The following is a 20,365-nucleotide window of genomic DNA, read 5'->3' on the forward strand; positions in this document are numbered from 1 at the left end:
CACTTGTCTGACAGGTTTAGGCTGTCAAAAGCCCAGACCTGTCAAACACAGGGGCTGGAGGTCCATGGGACCACCAGACTCCAAGCACCCCCACCCTGAGCCAAGCGACACAGGGTGCTGGAGGGCCAGCAGACCTCCAGTTCAACCGACACAACTTCGGGGGGGGGGGGGCTGGAGATCAAGGGGTCTCCAGCCCTTCTTACTCACCTAGAGTCCCCTCAAATAGAGCCCTGGTGACCCAGTGGGCTGCGAATCAATCCCCCTGGTACCCTGACCCCCCTGACACAGGTTCAAGAGGGGCTGGAGATCCTGTTGGTGTCCCTCTAACCCCCCTGGTATTGCCTCACATGAATAAATCTCTGGTGGCCCAGTGGATCGCGAGTCAATCCCCACCCCCTCCGACCAGGTGGTCTTAGTGGCCCTTCCCCACTCCGTACCTTTGTTGGAGAAGGGACGTGGTCTCCCTTGTCTTCCATCGGAGCTGCTTCGAAAATGGCGGTGCCCAGTTCTGCCCAGTGCATCCTGGGATGTGCTGGGTGGGGCTTCACACCATATAAGGGCTATTGACAATGAGTCTTCAGCTGAGCTTAGAATAACTAATTCAAATGCAGTAATTGTTCATAGCATAGATGTCTGTGTTAAATGCAATATGATAGCGTGACTTGGCAAGGAGGCATGGAACCCTCCGAAAACACACCACAGGGCAATGTAAGGTCAAAAAAGGAAACCGTTACTACATAGCAATAACATTTTCCTTTTTTGACCTGTTTTCTCACAGGTTCAGTACTCTTCATGGGAGAAAACAGACTTGTTTATTTCCCTTGTACATAGCAATAACGTTTTCCTTTTTTGACCTTACACTGCCCTGTGGTGTGTTTTCGGAGGGTTCCATGCCTCCTTGCCAAGTCACGCTATCATATTGTGTTTAACACAGACATCTATGCTATGAACAATTACTGCATTTGAATCAGTTATTCTAATCTCAGCTGAAGCCTTATAATCTTTAATTTCTGAAATAATAATAAAAGGTTATATTATGATTAGATTCCACATGTTTCACTGTGGGTAAAGTGAGGGATTAGAACTGGATAGGACTCAGCCAGGGAACACCTGCTTGAGTCAAGTTGAATGACGGTAAAGGTCTAGTTCGAGAAGCAGAAGCTGGAGGTGGCATATCTAATCGGGCTGTTCTTATCATGTAGCACAATATTACTGCATAGTGCCAATGAACAACAGAAATATTTCTGGCAAATACATTTTGGACTGCACATGAAATATTTCCAAACCGTTTATAATAGAAAATTCACCCATCTGTATTCCCTGTGCACAGACCAAGTAAGTATAGTTTGAGAATATTAAATCTAGCTATGGTTTGCATTCTTTTGGTCTGAGGCTACTCTACCCAATGTCTTACAAGAGCTCAGTCTCAACATTTAAAAAAAATGTCAAAGGTTGCTCACAATGAGGGGCATAATGGAACAGAAACGCCTATCTCCATGGGCGTTTATCTCCGAGAACGGGTCCGTGAAGGGGCGGGGCGGATCGTATTTTTTAAAAGAAAAAGACGCCCATGTTTTATTCGTCAAGGTGTGAGCTGGGCGTTTTTGCTTTTCAGCGATAATGGAAAATGAAATCGCCCAGCTCAAAAACGAATAAATCCAAGGCATTTGTTCGTGGGAGGGGCCAGGATTCATAGTGCACTGGTCCCCCTCACATGGCAGGACACCAACCGGGCACCCTAGGGGGCACTTTTACAAAAACCAAATAAAAGGTAAAAGAGCTCCCAGGTGCATAGCACCCTTCCCTTGGGTGTTGAGCCCCCCAAATCCCCCTCAAAACCCACTGCCCACAAGTCTACATCATTACTATAGCCCTAAGAGGTGAAGGGGGGCACCTACATGTGGGTACAGTGGGTTTGGGGGGGTTGGACGACTAGTAGCATTAAGCAGCACAATTGTAACAGGTAGGGGGGGGGATGGGCCTGGGTCCACCTGCCTGACGTCCACTGCACCCCCTAACAACTGCTCCAGGGACCTGCATACTGCTGCTTGGGAGGAGGGTATGACATTTGAGGGTGAAAGTAAAAAGTTGTGAAACATCATTTGTTGTGGTGGGAGGGGGTTAGTGACCACTGGGGGAGTCAGGGGAGGTCATCCCCGACTCCCTCTGGGGGTCATCTGGTCATTTAGGGCACTTTTGGGGGCCTTATTCGTCAAAAAACAGGGTCCAGGAAAAGTGTCCTAAATTCTAGCTCAAAACTGTTCCATTATCGGCGAAGGGCGCCCATCTCTGCTCGCCCGATAACCACGCCCCAGTTCCGCCTTCGACACGCCTTCGATACGCCCCCGTCAACTTTGTCCGCATCCGCGACGGAGTGCAGTTGAAAGCGTCCAAAGTTCGGCTTTCGATTATACCGCTTTATTTGTTTTTGTGAGAAGAACGCCCATCTCCCGATTTAGGTCGGAACTTGGGCGTTATTCTCGTTCGATTATAAGCTGGCTAGTCTTCTAAAAAGACGAGGTACAGCAAGGAAAATGCCAATAGTGCTTAATCCAATGAGACACGTTAGCTTGCTTTAAGATTTGTGTATAACATTCACCAGCTAGAAATGTTGAGGAGTTGCTCAAATGCGCATTTCATTTCCTAAAGCTATCTGCAGAAGACAGGCTCATTTTGTGTTCAACTTCAGATAAAATCCTTTGCTTCACTCAGTGTTTAAGTCATAAGGTAAACTGGAGAAGGCAGGGGCGGAGAGTATAATTTCAAATAGCAGTATTGTTTTTTTATGTGAAGATGTTAAGATATGTTTGTTGTATGCTGTTGAAAAAAATTCTAAAAAGTTAAGATAATAACACAAAACAAAAGAAAAATTAAAGGCCAGGGGCTTCAGGTACAAACTCGCCGTTGGGGAGTTCTGTAATTTATATGCCTAACTGGGATTCCTGCCCAAGTACTACCCCTGTGTGTGCCCCTCTTGCAAATACAGTACAGTCTCGATTATCCAATATAAACGGGACTGACCCGTTGACAGACAAGTAAAGTCGGAGAATATGGAAAACATTGCATAAACCCTCAATCAATGCATAAACAATGGCATAGAGTTCTCGATTTTCAAAAATTGCCCTAAAGCAAAGATTTTTAATAGAAATAAATGCAAATTACATCACCGGGGAGTCTGTTGGATATGTCGGATGGTCAGATTAGCGAAGATGCTAAGTAAGTTAAGCGGGTACTTGTAGACTAGTTCTTAGTGCCTGCCAGCACTTACATGGGTAAATGTACACATGTATTTATTTATTGGGATTTATTTACTGTCTTTTTAAAGGAATTCACTCAATGTGGTGTACAGCCGGAATAAGTCAAACAAGCAATAGACAACTATAGCAGTAAAAATATTGAAACAACAATAAAAAGTATGGCATAGTATGCTATGTTACAATCAGGCTTATTTTCGAAAGAGAAGGGCGCCTATCTTCCGACACAAATCGGGAGATAGGCGTCCTTCTCTCAGGGTCGCCCAAATCGGCATAATCGAAAGCCGATTTTGGACGTCCTCAACTGCTTCCGTCGCGGGGACGACCAAAGTTCACGGGGGGGTGTTGGCACCGTAGCGAAGGCGGGACTGAGGCGTGATTAAGAGATGGGCGTCCTCAGACGATAATGGAAAAAAAAAAGGGCGTCTCTGATGAGCACTTGGCCGACTTTACTTGGTCCATTTTTTCTTGCCAGCCTCAAATGTCATACTCAGCTCCATCACAGCAGTATGCAAGTCCCTGGAGCAGTTTTAGTGGATGCAGTGCACTTCAGCCCATCCCCCCCTACCTGTTACATTTGTGGTAAATGTGAGCCCTCCAAAACCCACCACAAACCCACTGTACCCACATGTAGGTGCCCCATTCACCCCTTAGGGCTATGGGAGTGGTGTACAGTTGTGGGAGTGGGTTTTGGGGGGGGGGGGGTTGGGGGGCTCAGCACACATGATAAGGGAGCTATGCACCTGGGAGCAATTTGTGAAGTCCAGTGCAGTGCCCTTGCATGTCAGGGGGACCAGTGCACTACGAATTCTGACTCCTCCAACGACCAAAGGGCTTGGATTTGGTCATTTGTGAGATGGGCGTCCTCGGTTTCCATTATGGGTGAAAACCGGGGACGACCATCTCTAAGGTCGACCATGTCAACATTTAGATCGGCCACCTCTAAGGTCGACCTAAATGTTGAGATTTGGGAGTCCCCGACCGTATTATCGAAATGAAAAATGGCTGCCCATCTTGTTTCGATAATATGGGTTTCCCTGCAACTTTGCGGGGGCCGTCCTGTGAGGATGCCCTCATGAAAACTTGGGCGCCCCGTTCGATTATGCCCCTCAATGTCAACACAATACATAATAAAACATTTTAATAGACAGTGTGGGGTATAAATGCTAGTAATCTAGACATTTATATGTGTAAAGGTCATGTAAATGCAGGTTGCTAGACTGTAGAATTACCCCTTTAGTATGTTCATTAATGTTAGCCGACACGTCAGCATGAAAACAATAGCCATGTCCACGTTGTAACAGTGTGCTAATTCATAAGCCAACTGGTTTAGTGCATTTTAGCAAGACAGCCCCTTATTCTCAATCTGTGTCAACTCAGACAGCTAAAGATTTGCAGCAAGCACAGACTGAGATGAACCAGGAGTCCTTGTTGATCTGGCACAAAGTGATGTGTACAATTAAATATAATCTGCGTTTGATAGCAGACATCAGAAGCAGCAATAATCCGGCTGATATGCAGCCAGTGGCAGTCAGCATTTTTATGTCCACTGCTGGCTGTATTCCTGGATGTTAAATGCCAGTCCATGTCCGGCACTGAATGTTCGGTTTTAGGTAGGCCTCTAAGAGCATGCAGTTAAGTGTAATACTTAACCTTCAACTGCATAAGCTGAACCACTTAAAGGTAGTACTGGACTTGGTGAGAACTCACTATTTCTGGGATTAGGAGTATAGAATGTTTTGTACTTTTTGGGATCTTGCCAGGTATTTGTGACCTGGATTGGCCACTGTTGGAAACAGGATGCTGGGCATGATGGACCTTTGGTCTTTCCCAGTATGGCAATACTTATGTACTTATGTGATGTGTTATAATATAATCTTTTATCTTCTATGGTCAGGGGCAGAATATCGGCACTTAACTGCATAAGGGCCCTGTTTACTAAGCCATGCTAGAGGCGCGTTAGTGTTTTTAGCGCGCTAACCATTGGCGCATGCTAAGTGTGTAGGTGCCCACAAAATTCCTATGGGTGCCTGCACACTTAGCGCGTGCTAATTTTGTGAACGCCCTAAAAATGCTAGCGCACCTTAGTAAACAGGGCCTAAGTGCTAACTTCACCCCTGGAATGCCTACAAGTTCACCAGCTTCGGCACAGGTGCTAACTAATTTAAGTGCTGCTAAATATCCGCACTTAGCCATAGACATGTGAAGTTAGCGGACAAGAGTCTCTAATTATTTTGAATATCGCCTGGAATGTTTTTCAGAAGTTCTAGATATCTCTTCTCCTTTTCAAATTATCTTCTGGCAATCCCTCCTTTGAACATTTTGCTTTCTATTGGCAAAAACATACAATGGGGCCGGTATTCAGACCACGGGAATTAGAATGGCTAACTCCTGCGGTTGGCGCTAAGCCCGGATGTTCAATACTGGGTCATTTCCAGTGACTGGCATTGAATATCTGGTTTATTTTTGGCCAGTTTTAAAGATAACCAGCTCTGTCAATATTCAGACTTAGCCGGTTATCTTTAAACAGGCCAAAGATATACCAGGTTTTTACAAAGCCAAATATGGCATTGAAACCCGGTTTAAAAATCATTGGCTAGCAGGTTATATTGGCAGATATAACCAGCTATCTGCTAATTGCTAACCGGGGATATTCAGTGAGGGTAACTAGTTATCCCCTGCTGAATATAGGTGGCGGATAGCTGGTTAAGCTCTATGCAACCAGTCAGCAGCCGTTCTGACCAGTTAAATAGCACTGCATATTGGGGGAATATGGCTAATACTCAGATACTGCAGTGAGTGCCTGGCACTATCTAGATAGCTTGTTCAGATAACTTCAGACAGCTATTTTGCTATCCTAAGTTATCCAGAGTTATTCAAGTAGCAACGCTGAAAATCACTGCCACCTGGATAACTCTTCAGACTGCCCTGGCATATCCGGATAAGTTTAAAGTATAGGCCTATACAATAATAACTCAAACTGATCGAGATTCAAAATTATTTAACCAGCCAGAATTGAATGCTGACCATTTAAATCACTTTTGGGGCTATCCACTTATATTTGGTGGCACTTAACTGGTTATCATCGCTGAAAATGGGCAGTTAGCAGCTAAGTGAAAACTGGCCATTTTGAGGGAATTCCAGGGGGACAGAGTTGGCACTTGGCTGGTTATGCCAATATTCAGCACCTAGCCAGCCAGGGTAACTGGGACTGCATAAAACACAGGAATATCGACTTAACTGGCTATGTGTTAGCTGGCATGGCATAAATCAGATATTCAGTACTGAAGGCTGGACATGGCCCTGCAATGAATATCTGGGAATAACACCAACAGCGGTCAGCAAAATGCTTACTGCCACTAGCTGAATATTTATCCCAAAATGTATAGTATCAGTTGTTTATGGGTACTGTTTTTGCATAGTATGTACAGAAGTTAAAACTAGTTTTAACAAAATATCTGTAAGCTTTTATCTAACTTTTCTATGATTTTATCTGTTTTATGTAGTGCATTGTCATTTATAGATTTTTTTTATCAGCTTCGTAGTTACTTTCAGTGTGGAATGAACTGCATATTAATAGTGAAATTGGGTTAGCTACTTGTGTTATTTTTTGCCTAATATTAGCCCACTAAAAAATATCATGAACTCCTAAGAATCCACTTTTCTCCAGGACTAATATGGCTAGTAGCACTCTACTATAGTGAGCATTAGACTACACAATGTTACCATGACAGGTTAAGGCACTGAGGTGTCCATATCTGCCATTTCTATGGTAACTATGCTTTCTGAGGCTGATTATACTGCTGTAAACATGGGGATAGTGAGCAGTCAATAAATCAATAGAACAATCACTGCTTACCAACAAAAATGCAGGGCTAGCAAATTTCCAACATAATCTCCAGTAAAGACCTGGCTTGAAACCCATCATTTGTTCAATGTCTTCACTGAATCTGTCCACACCTGGAGTGAAACATCAAGCAAAGCCATGAGGACATCCAATTATATGACGACAAAGTTAGTATTTCTTCTGAATTAGTGTATACAGAAAATGTTGAAGCTGATACTCTGACTTATCTGGCTAGGATCCACTCCAACCTGGATAAGTGCTGCTCTCTATAATAGAGGCTTACTACTTCATCTTCCAGATAAAGTTTGGACACCAAAATAGCAGTCCTAACTCTATTCAGTTACTTATCCAGGTGCCAGTCTGAATATTGCTGGTACCCAAATAAGTGCCAGCAGGTAAAAAAACACACCCATGCATTTAGTGTCATCAGGTATCCCGATACAGGCACTAAGTACTTGGGTATAAAATAATGCACTGACTGCTGTGGCTGAATATTACCCCTGTTTTCACCCCAAAGAGATTATAGGTCTGATGTTCAAATCCATGTGTCTAGATAATAACTTGCATAATAATAATAATAATAATAATAAGAAGAAGAAGAAGCATACAGGAATATACCAAATTCCGCAAAATCCTCAAATCATTCCTCTCAAGCAAACCTTTACAAAGAACAACCATAACTAAAGCAACTAATTCTCCCCTAAATTGGTTATTTATTTATTTACCATTAGCCTTCTCACTGTTTCGCATTCTCACTGTTTCTCATTCATAATAGATTTTTTGAATGTTGAATATCCATAGCTATCCCAGTACGTCTATGATATTGTATTGTATAATTGGATTCTTACGTATAGATTACTCTCTTATGCATTAATCTCTATTACGTATCCTATACTGTTTATTGTAAGCCACATTGAACTCAAACTTGTTTGGGATAATGTGGGATATAAATGTCACAAGTAAATAAATAAATACATCTTCAAATTATGCTCCCTCTTATCTCTTAGGGCCCTGTTTACTAAGGCGCACTAGCGTTTTTAGCACACACTAAAATTAGAGCATGCTAAATGCTAGAGACACCCATAGGAATATATGGGTGTCTTTAGCATTTAGCGCATGCTAAAAACACTAGTGCACCCTTAGCACAGCTTACTAAACAGGGCCCTTATTCTTCAAGGTCGAGCTCCAAGCTATTGGGCTGATTTTCAAAACAGAAAAACATCTAAAGAGTGGCATAAAGCAGCATTTGGATGTTTTTCTCACAAAAATGTCCAAATCAGCATTTTTGAAACCTATTTTTAGACGTTTTTTTCTGAAGTCCGTCAGAAGTTTTATTTATTTAGATCATTTATACCCCGCTTTTTACCACAGTTTAGCAGCCTCAAAGCGGCTTATAATGAACTAATGAAACAATTACAATGACAGTAGAGAGGGTAGAAGGAACAGAGAAAGAGGGGAAGGGACGGGAATATAAATACAAGTCCGTCAGAAGTGCGTCCAAATCTCAAGGGGGTGTATCAGGGGCATGTTCAGAGTGGGATTTGGGCGTTCCTGAGACTTTTTTCAGCCATAATGGAAGAAAACAAAACCGTCCAGGACTAAAACTAAGACGTTTTGAGCTAGACCTGTTTTTATAACGAATAAGGCACAAAATGGTGCCCTAAATAACCAGATGACCACTGGTGGGGATCAGGGGTGACCTCCCCTTATTCCCCCAATGGTCACTAACCTCCTTCCACCCTCCAAAAATGTGAATAAAAACATTACTTGCCAGCCTCTGTGCCAGCCTCAGATGTTATACTCAGGTCCATTAGAACAGCATGCAGGTCCCTGGAGTAGTCTAGTGCAGCGACGTCAGACACCGAACTGGATTCAACCAATCAGCACTGCAGCGTTACTTCCTTGAAGCACATGGCCACGGAGGAAGACGAAATATGGAGATTGCGGGTCGGACCTCGGCTGGCGGGGGTTGGGGCCCCCCGCCAGCAAAAGTAAGCAACGGGGGAGGGTTGACGGCGGGGAGGGGGTGGAGAGAGGCGGCGGCGGGGGGGGGGGGGAGGGAGGCAGGCAAAAATGTGCCCCCCCTGTCTGGCTCTGGCCCCCCCTACCGCCGGATTCCAGATACGCCCCTGGTTCTGCAGCCTTCGATGCTGTCACTTCCATGCATGCTTAGTTCATACAACTGAACTGAGCATACGCAGAAGTGCTGGTGTTGGAGGCTTGAGCAGCCTGCTGGCTTCTTTGCTCCTCCGGCAGAATGGCCCCGGGCTCCAAAGAGAATGTGTTTGGCTGGTAGGCAGGCCTGCCAAGAGACAGAGCCGGGCCCAGGGCAAGGTTACCGCCACACCCCACTCAGGCTGCCATTACCCCTGCCCCTCTCCCTTCCCCTATTCTGGCCCCACCACTCTCCCCCGCCCCCCTACCTTCCTGCATCTGCTTCTCCCTCGGTCTGTCACTCTTCCGCTCCTGTGTTCCAGGACTTGGGTTATCAAGTTAATGCAATCTTCTGGGTCCCAACACACAGGAGCAGGAGAAAGACAGACCCCGGTGCTGGGCCCAGGGAATCTTTCCCCCTCCCTCCTGACCCCCTCTCGAGGGCTCTGCTGGTGGGGCTTCAGCATCCCACCTAGCAAAGGTATGATGGGTGGGTGAAGGTGCAGTGGCAGCAGCAGCAGCAGCAGCAGCAGAAAGAGGGTGAACTGAGAGGAAATTCTTGCCCCCCCCCCCCCAGTCCACCCCTGCCCCCCCCATCAAGTTTTGGCTATGCCCCTGCACCTGAATGACATAGCTAATGGAATTGCATAATCTACTTTCCTCTGCATTGGCTGAAAAAGCAAATTGTTGGAAACAGCCCCCAGCAGTTAAAACAGAAGCTTAGCACTTATTGTGCATTAAATCTGGCCGTCATCCAGTAGCAACTGCAAAACATTTACAACATATTAGTAAATAGGCTCTTTAAAAAAATGATAGAATTGCAGGAGAAATATTTCAGCAAACGTCATGCTTAAAAATTGCATGATTAATACTAATCTGCATTAATTCTGACAGAGGGACCTATGTGGTCTGAAAGCCAAACATAAAACAGCATTATTTTAAAATTATAACTTTGATATGCAAAGAATTTGTTTTTCTCATCAACCAGTATGTATTACTGAACGTCCAGAAAGCTGAAGACTGTCAGGTAACAACTGGAGCCAATGCAGAGACGTGCTGGAGGAAGCTCCTTAGTATTTGATAAAGCTAATGCCTTGCTTCACTGTGTTCTCATTTGCCATGTACAAGGCATAAGTCCCAAGTTCTCAGGAAATCCTTTAATTGAGATGGATCAAAGTACATAAAATGGACACCCTGTTACTTTACAATACATATAACCGGAAAGTTAAGAGAAAACTTAGTCCCACAAAGAGACCACCTGCTGCTCCTGTGCTAAGAAGGCTTTCTATTTTCTTTAGGTGGCTTTATTTTTTTATTTTATTTGTTACATTTGTATCCCACATTTTCCCACCTATTTGCAGGCTCAATGTGGCTTACATAATACCGGAGAGGCGTTTGCTGACTCCGGTGTGAATAAATACCGATGTGGTAAAATAAGATTTATGTGGAACGGTCACATTAAGGAATCGTAAAGTGTAAGAATTGCGGTATGGCCATTACGTACTTTAGTTTTGCAGTGTTGCAGAGTTAAGGCATTTAAGTAGGATAAGCCTTTTGAAACAGGTTAATTTTTAGTGATTTCCGGAAGTTTAGGTGGCCGTAGGTTGTTTTCAAGGCTTTTGGTAGTGCCTTCCACAGTTGTGTGCATATGTAGGAGAAGCTGGATGCGTACATTGATTTGTATTTAAGTCCTTTGCAGCTTGGGTAGTGGAGATTTAGATATGTTTGTGATGATACGGATGTATTTCTGGTTGGTAGGTCTATGAGGTCTGTCATGTGTCCCGGGGCTTCGCCGAAAATGATAATGAGGCGTATTTTCAAAGCACTTAGACTTACAAAGTTCCATAATGCTTTGAAAATGAGCCTCTTTGTGAACCAGGGTGCAGAGAGAGATCTACCAGTATTCAAACCATTTGCCTGTAATTTTGATTTATTTAATTTTTTAAAATATATTTATCATTTTCTTTTAGTTTTTCATCTCTTACCTATTGTGCTCTTGAGTTATGATAATATTTATTTATTTACACCTTCTTTTGAAGAAATTCACCCATGGTGGTATACAGCAAGAATAAGTCAAACATAGGCAATAGACAATTGCAGCAGTAAAAATATTCAAATAACAGTATGTGGAGGGGCATAATCGAACTCAAACGCCTATCTCCATGGGCGTTTATCTCCGAGAATGGGTCCGTGAAGGGGCGGGCCAAACCGTATTTTTGAAAAAATGGACGTTTTTGATCTGGGCGTTTGTTTTTTTTTAGCGATAATGGAAACTAAAAACGCGCAGCTCAAAAACGTCCTAATCCGAGCCATTTGGTCGTGGGAGGGGCCAGGATTCGTAGTACACTGGCCCCCCTGATATGCCAGGACACCAACTGGGCACTCTAGGTCAGTGCGGCGGACTTCAGAAAAAGCTCCCACATGCATAGCTCCCTTACCATGGGTGCTGAGCTCCCAACCCCCTTCCCCAAAACCCACTACCCACAAATGTACAACACTACCATAGCTCTTAGGGGTGAAGGGGGCACCTACATGTGGGTACAGTGGGTTTTGGAGGCCTCCCACTTACCAGCACAAGTGTTACAGGTGGGGGGGATGGGCCTGGGGCCACCTGGCTGAAGTGCACTGCGGTACCCACTAAAGGTGCTCCAGGGACCTGCATACACGCAGGCCTCTAGGACTTGTTGCTGCTGTATAACATTGGCACAGCAGTTGACACCTGAAGACTAATCTCTCCGAAAACGTCCTTTATTGGAATAACCGCCTTTACTCACAGTTAACTGCAGATCAGAGGTTGTACCCCACTAGCAACAAGTCTCCCTGGTACTGAGTTGAGCAGTAGGTCAGAGCTGGCAGAATGCTGTACAATGCCCTCTTTCAGCCACATTCAAGGGAAGAACTAAGTTGTCTAAAGTGGCTAACACAGGAAAGGGAACTAAAGCTGGCTTACAAAAATGGCCACTACCTCATGGACTACAACAGGAAACACAACAGGGCACATTCTGACCCAGTAGGCAGGGGGAAAAGCACCATGGGAGAAGAGCCTACCAACTACCAACATCGTGAGACTGTAACACAAGCTAATGAAATCACGGAGCCCAATACCCTACACCCACCACAATGCAATGCTGATGTGACCCTGTACTGCACCCGAGACCCACATCTGACCCAGGGAAAGACTGTCAGAGGATAGAACACATTCTGCTGTCATGGAGGTGGGTACGGCATTTGAGGCTGGCATACAGGCTGGGAAAAAGTTTTTAAAGTGGGGGTTTTTTATGTGGGAGGGGGTTAGTGACCACTGGGGGAGTCCGGGGAGGTAATCCCCGATTCCCTCCAGTGGTCATCTGGGCAATTGGAACACTTTTTTGGGACTTGTTCGTGAAAAAAAAAAAGGGTCCAAAAAAAGTGACCCAAAATCGCGTTAAAAACGCCTTTTTTTTTTCGATTATCAGCTAAAGATGCCCATCTCTCCTCAGCTGATAACCACGCCCCAGTTCCGCCTCCACCACACCTCCGACACGTCCCCGTCAACTTTATTTGTTTCCGCGACGGAGTGCAGTTGGAAACGCCCAAAATCGGCTTTCGATTATACCGATTTGGGTGCCTTTGCGAGACAAATGTCTATCTCCCGATTTAGGTCGCACTATAGGCATTTTTCTCTTTCGAAAATAAGCTGGATAGTATGACATAGTATAGATATACCTATTTTACTTCATTTTAACACTTTCCTTTTATATATTACACTATTTTGTGAATACAAGTGGTTTCTTGCCTATTATTTTAAAATGTAGAAAAGGAACCAGAAACTCAATTGGATCAACACACACATATCTAAATCTCCACTACCCAAGCTGCAAAGGACTCAAATACAAATCAACCTATGCTTCCAGCTTCTCCAACATAAGCACACAACTCTGGAACGCACTACCAAAAGCCGTGAAAACAACACACAACCATCTAAACTTCCGGAAATTACTAAAAACCAGCCTGTTCAAAAAGGCATACCCTACCAACCCAACATAAATGCCTGAACCCTGTAACACAACGAAACCAAAGCTCCCAATTGGTCACTACCTAACTCTTCCTCTCTACGATTCCCCAATGTGTCTGTAACACATGAACCTTATTGACCATAACACCATTTTGTATTTGTTCTCTACTGGAGTTGGTGAACGCCTACATGGTACTATGTAAGCCACATTGAGCCTGCAAATAGGTGGGAAAATGTGGGATACAAATGAAATAAATAAATACATAAAATTAAAAGCAAATAATGCCTTACTAAAGACCCCTTTTACAAAGTGGTAGTACCTGTACCGCCGTTTTGCCGTGATCCAATCTGGCACTACCGCTGGCCTACTGCAGGAGCTGGTGGTACTGCCTCCCCCACACGCGCCATTTCCAGTGTGAAAAAAAATATCTTTTGGTGCTAGGGGCCTACCTGGGTTAGCGCCTTGATGCACGGCCATTTCCTGTGGCAGCCCTGTGACGTTAGCTAGTTGAATACGGTAAGGGCTCCCACAGGAAATGTCCATGCAGCAAATGGCCATGCAGCAAAAAGGAAATGATTGTGTGATAAGTGTGTACTTATCACACAGTCATTTCCTTTTTTTTTTTTTTTTAAGAAAATACCTGTTGCAGTAAAAGGGGCTTCGACATGTGGCCACATACCACAGGGCCCATTTTGCTGCAGCATGGTAAAAAGACCCCTAAGGGGGGGGGGGGGGTTACCACTGTTCCCTCTAAGCTGAAAGGGAGTCTTCTACCTACAGTCCTGCCAGTAGGGGGTGCTGTGTCACTATCATCTTTCCAATAGTGAGGAGCAGGCAAACTTTGCAGGACTCCAGGACACCTGCCTGTCCCTAGCCATTGAAAACACAATATTAAAGCAGCACTCCCCAATGGCAGCAATGCAGATGGAAGACTCCCGCTCAGCTTAGAGAGAACAGTGGTGGTTACTGGCCTCCATTAATGGAATAAAGCATATTTGCCTCTTAATGTGCATTAAACAGCAAAATCATACATTACAGTAATGCACATTTGTATAAGACAAGGAATGCTACATAATAATAATGAGATGCATAGCATGCAAATGCATGTAGAGCCCCTCATTATTATGCAAATAGAATAATGCAGCTTCTGTTAAACTTTGCAAGCTTTGAGCTGGCATTATTTTTCTTCCCTGGAGCAATGGGCCATTAAAATACATCCTGATGCTCCTGAGAGTGTTCTTAAAAGGGGTTGGTGAAAAGGTTATGGCATGTTGATACCATCATCAAGCCCTTTACCCCCTAAAGGCATCACTCACCCCAGGTCAAGTACCCCATCTCCCCCAAAGGTATCCCCATTCCCACAGTCAAGCCCTCCATTCCCCAAAGACATCCCAATTCCTCTCAAAGACCTCTGGAACCTACTGGGTAGTTCCCTGGTGTCTAGGCGCTAAGGGCAGGAGTAATCCCTGGTTGCTCTGCCCTGGGCCATAGCGGGTGGTCTGTAGTAATTTTCAGTGGCATTATCCAGACAATAGCATTGAAAATTCATGCATGGTCCTGGTCAGTGGGACATTTCCTGATAGTAGGTCCTGCTACTTGAATAAGTCCTTTTAAATATCAGGCCCTAAATTTTTTAAGGTGTGCCAACAATTTGAATGCACATTAATGAATGCACATTGCTTGTCTTTTAGCCACAGTAATTAATGAAGGTTGAACTGCATGAATTCCAATTCATCTTTCAGTCAGTCAAGTGGGTAATTACATTGCATGTGTGTATCAATAAGAAAAAACAGAAAGAAAAATATGAAAAGCCAATTACCTGCACTTATGACACAAACCAAAGTTATTTTGAAACAACTGATGAGTTTTAGATTGGTATAAAACATAATTAATTTGAATTACATCTAAATGTCTCACATTGTTGAACTCAAAATATCATGTTTGCCTTGAGGCTGAGATAAATTTCCTGCTGGGTCATACAAGCAAGTGGGGTCCTTCAGACAACAAGAGGTGGACTAAAGAATGCCAGATTTTATGAGATAAGGATTCAGGACCACCTGAGGCTGTAATAAGTAGCTCTAAATAAGACAGCATATCTTATCATGATAGCAGAACATTTACCAGCACCTGAAGCAAATTAAGAGCACTTGGCCAGTTATAGGAGAAAAATTATAATCGAGGAAATATGAAAGTTCCAAAAACAATAGACTCTGGGCCCTTTTACAAAAGCTTAGCATGCACTAACAGAATTAGCGCATACTAAATTCTAAGAAGCCCATTGGTATATAGGGCCAGGTTCTATGGATGGCACCAAAAAAACCCACACTTAGCAATTTTGTATAAACCTCACCAAATGTTTTGCACAGTTTATAGAATACGTGTAGCAACTGTCCTGCGACTAAAATTTAGGTTCAACCATTTACGCCAACTAAAAACTGGTATAAGTGCCCACGTCTTATTTGGGCATGAAGCTGGCATATTCTGTAACAGTGTGCGTAATTTTCAGGAACATCCATGACTCGCCCATGCCCTTCCCATGGCCACGCCCCCTTTTGTGATCCACGCATTCGAATTCACGTGGGCCACTTTACAGAATATGCTTAGAAGGTTGTGCGCATAAATTCTAACTAGTGCCAATTAATGCAGACAATTACTTGTTATTGACCAATTATCGGCGCTGATTAGCTTGCTAAACAATTAAGTTGCATATGCAAATTGGCTACATGTGCAGATTTGAGCATGCATCTTTAGTTGCCATTTATAGAATCTGGGGGATAATGGGCTTCCTAGTATTTAGTGCATGCTAATATTCAGTTGTGCACGAAGCTTGCGCTAAGCTTTAGTAAAAAGGCCCATACGTATTTCACCCCACAAGATGGACAAAGCAATATATTAGACAACTATATGGGGAGTTTCAGACACAGAGTGAAATTCACAACTCTCTGGCAAACAAAATTCTATACAACCTCTCTCTCCACTACAAAAAGCTGCCATAAAAAAATCTACAAAATAACCAAAGCATTATCATCATACCTGTAGACAAAGAAGGTTCTGTAGTTGCAAAATAGCACAGAAAGGTGGTATATCAAGTCCCACATCTAATTATGGACGCGCAAAAATATATAGAAGGGCTCAGAAAGCTCTCAAACAGTACACACTACAGGAAACTGACTGGAGAACCCACTCAGGAATATACAAACAATTGAAAATCTTATCAAAACATTTCCAAAGCAAGTACAGTCACATCTTAAATAAGTCAGAGCAACCATTCTTCTGTGGGCACATTCTAATGCTACCTAAGACCTGGAAAACCTGACAAACCAATACTATCTGGTACTGGTACACTCACAGAGGAAATATTTGAAATTGTAGAGAGTAATTCTATAAATAAGGACCTAACATTTACACACCAATTATAGGTGTAAATCTTTAGAATATTTGAACATACACATGTATATGCCAGATATGCACCTAAGCTCTATTCATATCGCCATAGTTTTGCAGGTGGGCACACATCAGCAGAATCTGGGTAGGGTATACAGATACTTGAAAAACTCATACTGTAGAATGCTATAAATCATGCAAAGTATCTCTGGAATATAGATGCGTGTACTTACATCAGTTCTATGGCTGGCATTATGGGGCTCCTTTTACTAAGCTGTGGTAAAAAGGGCCCTATGCTAGCGGAGGGAGCTGTTTTCGCTCCAAGCCATGACCCCTTTCACCGCAGCGGCTGAAAATAACCAAAAATGAAATGGCCGTGTGGTAAGTTTGCACTTTCAGTGCATTCATTTCAGGGGGGAGCTCTTACCGCCACCCATTGAGGTGGAGGTAAGGGTTCCTGCGCTAACCTGGTAGTAACCGGGCAGCATGAAATGGGGGTGGAACTACCGCTGGCACCCGCATTGGGTCAGTGGTAGTTTCGGGTTGCCACAAGGCAACCCTTTAATAAAAGGGCCCCTAAGAGCTCATGCCTAAGCATATATGCCTATATATATTTGGTTACGCTAGTATTCTATAAAGGTATATAGGCAGCTAGTTTCCTTTACAGAATATGTGCCATATAGTTGCACTGTACCCCCATATAGGGGATTCGTAAACCTCTAGTACACAAAACAAACAGCTTTATACAGAACACCACAGACATTATGAATAAATTAGAAAACCTCAAGCAGCCACCACCTGACACTCTCCTGGTCAGAATGAATGTACAATCACTACAGTAAAATTCCCCATGTTGATATGGAATGTGATAAATTTATAAAAGCATGTATCCTACCAATACACACTGGAAACTATTGCAAAATTAAATCAAAACATCCTGGACAACTGCATTCCTGCCTCAGATCTCAAACTTTGGTTCAGGCAGTATAGCGAAACCACCTGGGACAAATAACAGGGAAATTTTCACATAAATCAACTGATAAAGAAACAGAATCATTTTACACTGAATCCGAAATCCCACAGGCAACCAATGCAATTGCTGCAACACCAGCCCAACGTGTGCAAATCTAGAACCTCCAACAATCAACCAAGCTGCTGTATTTTGAATAATGCCTTAACTTCAGGTGCGTGGATTCTCCAAAACAAGGCATTACAGTAATCAACTTTAGATAAAATCATACTCTGTACCATAAGTCTAAAATCCTACCCAGACAATACAGACTTTAACCTGTTCAACACCTGCATATCAAAGAAGGAAGATTTAATCAGCACAATAACCTGTTCTTGCATAGTAAGTCTCGCATTCAACATCACACCTAACAGTTGAATACTCTACACAGGTAAAGCAATATTACTGACAGATACAACATCTGGCCAAGCTGAACTTTCCTGTTTCCCTAACAGCATTTCCGCCATTTTTTCCAAATTCAAAGCTAACCTATGCTTTCCTATCCAATCATCTACTCTGCTCTAGCATTCAGTCAGCCACTCAGACAACTCATTCCACCAATCAGACATTGAAAAGAAAAAAAGGACATTGTCTGCATAAAATTGGTAACTCTTCAGCTTGGTAAGGGGGGATATGATAGAGGTCTACAAATTACTGAGTGGTGTAGAACGGGTAAATGTAAATCGATTGTTTATTCTTTCAAAAAGTACAAAGACTAGGGGACACTCGAGGAAGTTACATGGAAATACTTATAAAACAAATAGGAGGAAATATTTTTCACTCAATGAACTTTTTGCCGGAGGATGTAGTAACAGTGGCTAACATATCTGGGTTAAAAAAAAAGGTTTGGATAAGTTCCTGGAGGAAAAGTCCAGTCTGTTATTGAGACAGACATGGGGAAGAAACTGTTTGTCCTGGGATTTGTAGCATGGAATGTTGAAACAATCTAGGTTTCTGCCAGGTACTTGTGACCTGGCTTGGCCACTGTTGGAAACAGGATACTGGGCTAGATGGACCTTTGGCCTGACCAAGTATGGCTACTCTTATGTTCTTATAAAAATTTTTTTTGCTGTTTAGGGGCTGATTTTAAAAAGGGCATACAATTCAGAATTGAGACCTCTAGGTCAGGACATCTCAAGTTCCACTAGTATTTTAGAATAGAATCTACCAGCTGTATTGTTCATGTGATGTTGGTTCTGTGAAGTGCTGTCCCACCGGGCCCAGCCAGTAGGGCCCCCACCCCGGTGGGACAGCACTTCACAGAACCAGGACACTGTACCAGTGATTTCACAGTGAGAATACTGAAAGGTAACTTTAAAACCATACAAGAACGTAAGATCTTTGAAGTCAGAATGATTGAATATTTTAACACCCAACAGAAAGGACTTAACAAGGATCTGGGGTTCCTAGCCCATTATAAACCATAAAGCTGTATGTCTCTGTTGATCACCCCACCCCTCACCTATCCACACCCATCCTGTTAGAATATCAATGATATGCGTTGATGTCCCCATGCATACCTCCGACCCACCCCCATCCTCCCACCCTATCAGACTGTCATAGTAATGCTTGAATGTTTTCACTTATATAAACTGTCAGCTAGCACATTTGCTTATTTCCGATCTGATGAAGAAGGGCAACCTTTGAAAGCTAATCAAGAAATGTATTAAGTTATGTCTAATAAAAAAGGTATCATCTTATTTTCTTTTCCATGTTTTATTTTGTTTGATTTCTATTGATAACCTTAAGAGTGGACTAACACGGCTACCACACTCCTCTACTTAAATGCAATAAAATAATTAGTTACCATGATTTAACAGCCAATTCAATATGGGGGAGTTCCCAAAAATTTGCCATTTAGATAGGGTTCCTTTTCCCAAGCTGCGGCAAAAGGGGGTTGTTTTCGATGCACAATTAGGCCTCCTTTTAAAGAAATGGCCATGCAGCAAGTGAAGCACTTGCCATGCGGCCATTTCGGGGGGGGGGGGGGGCAGCCCTTACTGCCACCCATTGAGGTGGTGGTAAGGACGCTCGTGCTAACCCGGCGGTAACCAGGCAGCTCATGGCAGTGCACGATTACCGCTAGGTACACACCGGTGCTGCAAAAATAAATATACTTTTGTAGCGCTGGATATGACGCATGCTGGTGGTGGGAACAACCGCCCGGCTGATGCGTAGACCGGTGGTACTTCTTTTTTAGTAAGCAGTAAGCCCTCATTAGGTTCATCGCTGCTTCGTAAAAGGGGCCCATAATGTGTCGAATATTTCTTTACAAAGAGTAAATCAAATGGCAGATAACACAATGTAATAGCTACTCTTATTCAAATGGGATTAACTGCACTGCATTATCTACCTGGTTAACAGTTAATTCTCAGCAGGTACCTCTGCAAAAACTGTAAGGCATATTTTCTTCCTATTCCCTGCCTCCTTCTACACTAGGAAGTTAATGAAGAACTTAGCCTGCACAATGAGGGCATTTGTAAAAGGATATATGGAGTATATTCTATACAGAAGAGAAAAGTAGGTGCCTACTTTTCTTTATAGAAACTAATATAACCATGCAAGTACACATGGACATTTTTATAAGCAAGCATGCCAACCACAGAGCTGGTGTAAATGCTCGTGTCTAGATTGAGGAGATTCACGTGTAAATTACAACAACCTGCCCACAATCTGCCAAGATTCCACCTTCGTGAATGCATCTGCAAAGCATGCGCTATCA

At 43.3% G+C, this 20,365-nt stretch overlaps 1 protein-coding gene across 1 annotated transcript in view; it reads right to left on the reverse strand.

The window, feature by feature from the left end:
- SLC6A2 (solute carrier family 6 member 2) overlaps positions 1 to 20,365 on the reverse strand; it is a 210,871-nt gene that overhangs the window by 24,825 nt on the left and 165,681 nt on the right. The window contains exon 12 of the mRNA XM_030204308.1: positions 7,114 to 7,214. Within this exon, the coding sequence (XP_030060168.1) occupies positions 7,114 to 7,214 (101 nt within the window). The remainder of the gene's footprint in view (positions 1 to 7,113; positions 7,215 to 20,365) is intronic.

The sequence above is a fragment of the Microcaecilia unicolor genome, chromosome 5, assembly GCF_901765095.1.
Source record: "Microcaecilia unicolor chromosome 5, aMicUni1.1, whole genome shotgun sequence".
NCBI lineage: Eukaryota > Metazoa > Chordata > Amphibia > Gymnophiona > Siphonopidae > Microcaecilia > Microcaecilia unicolor.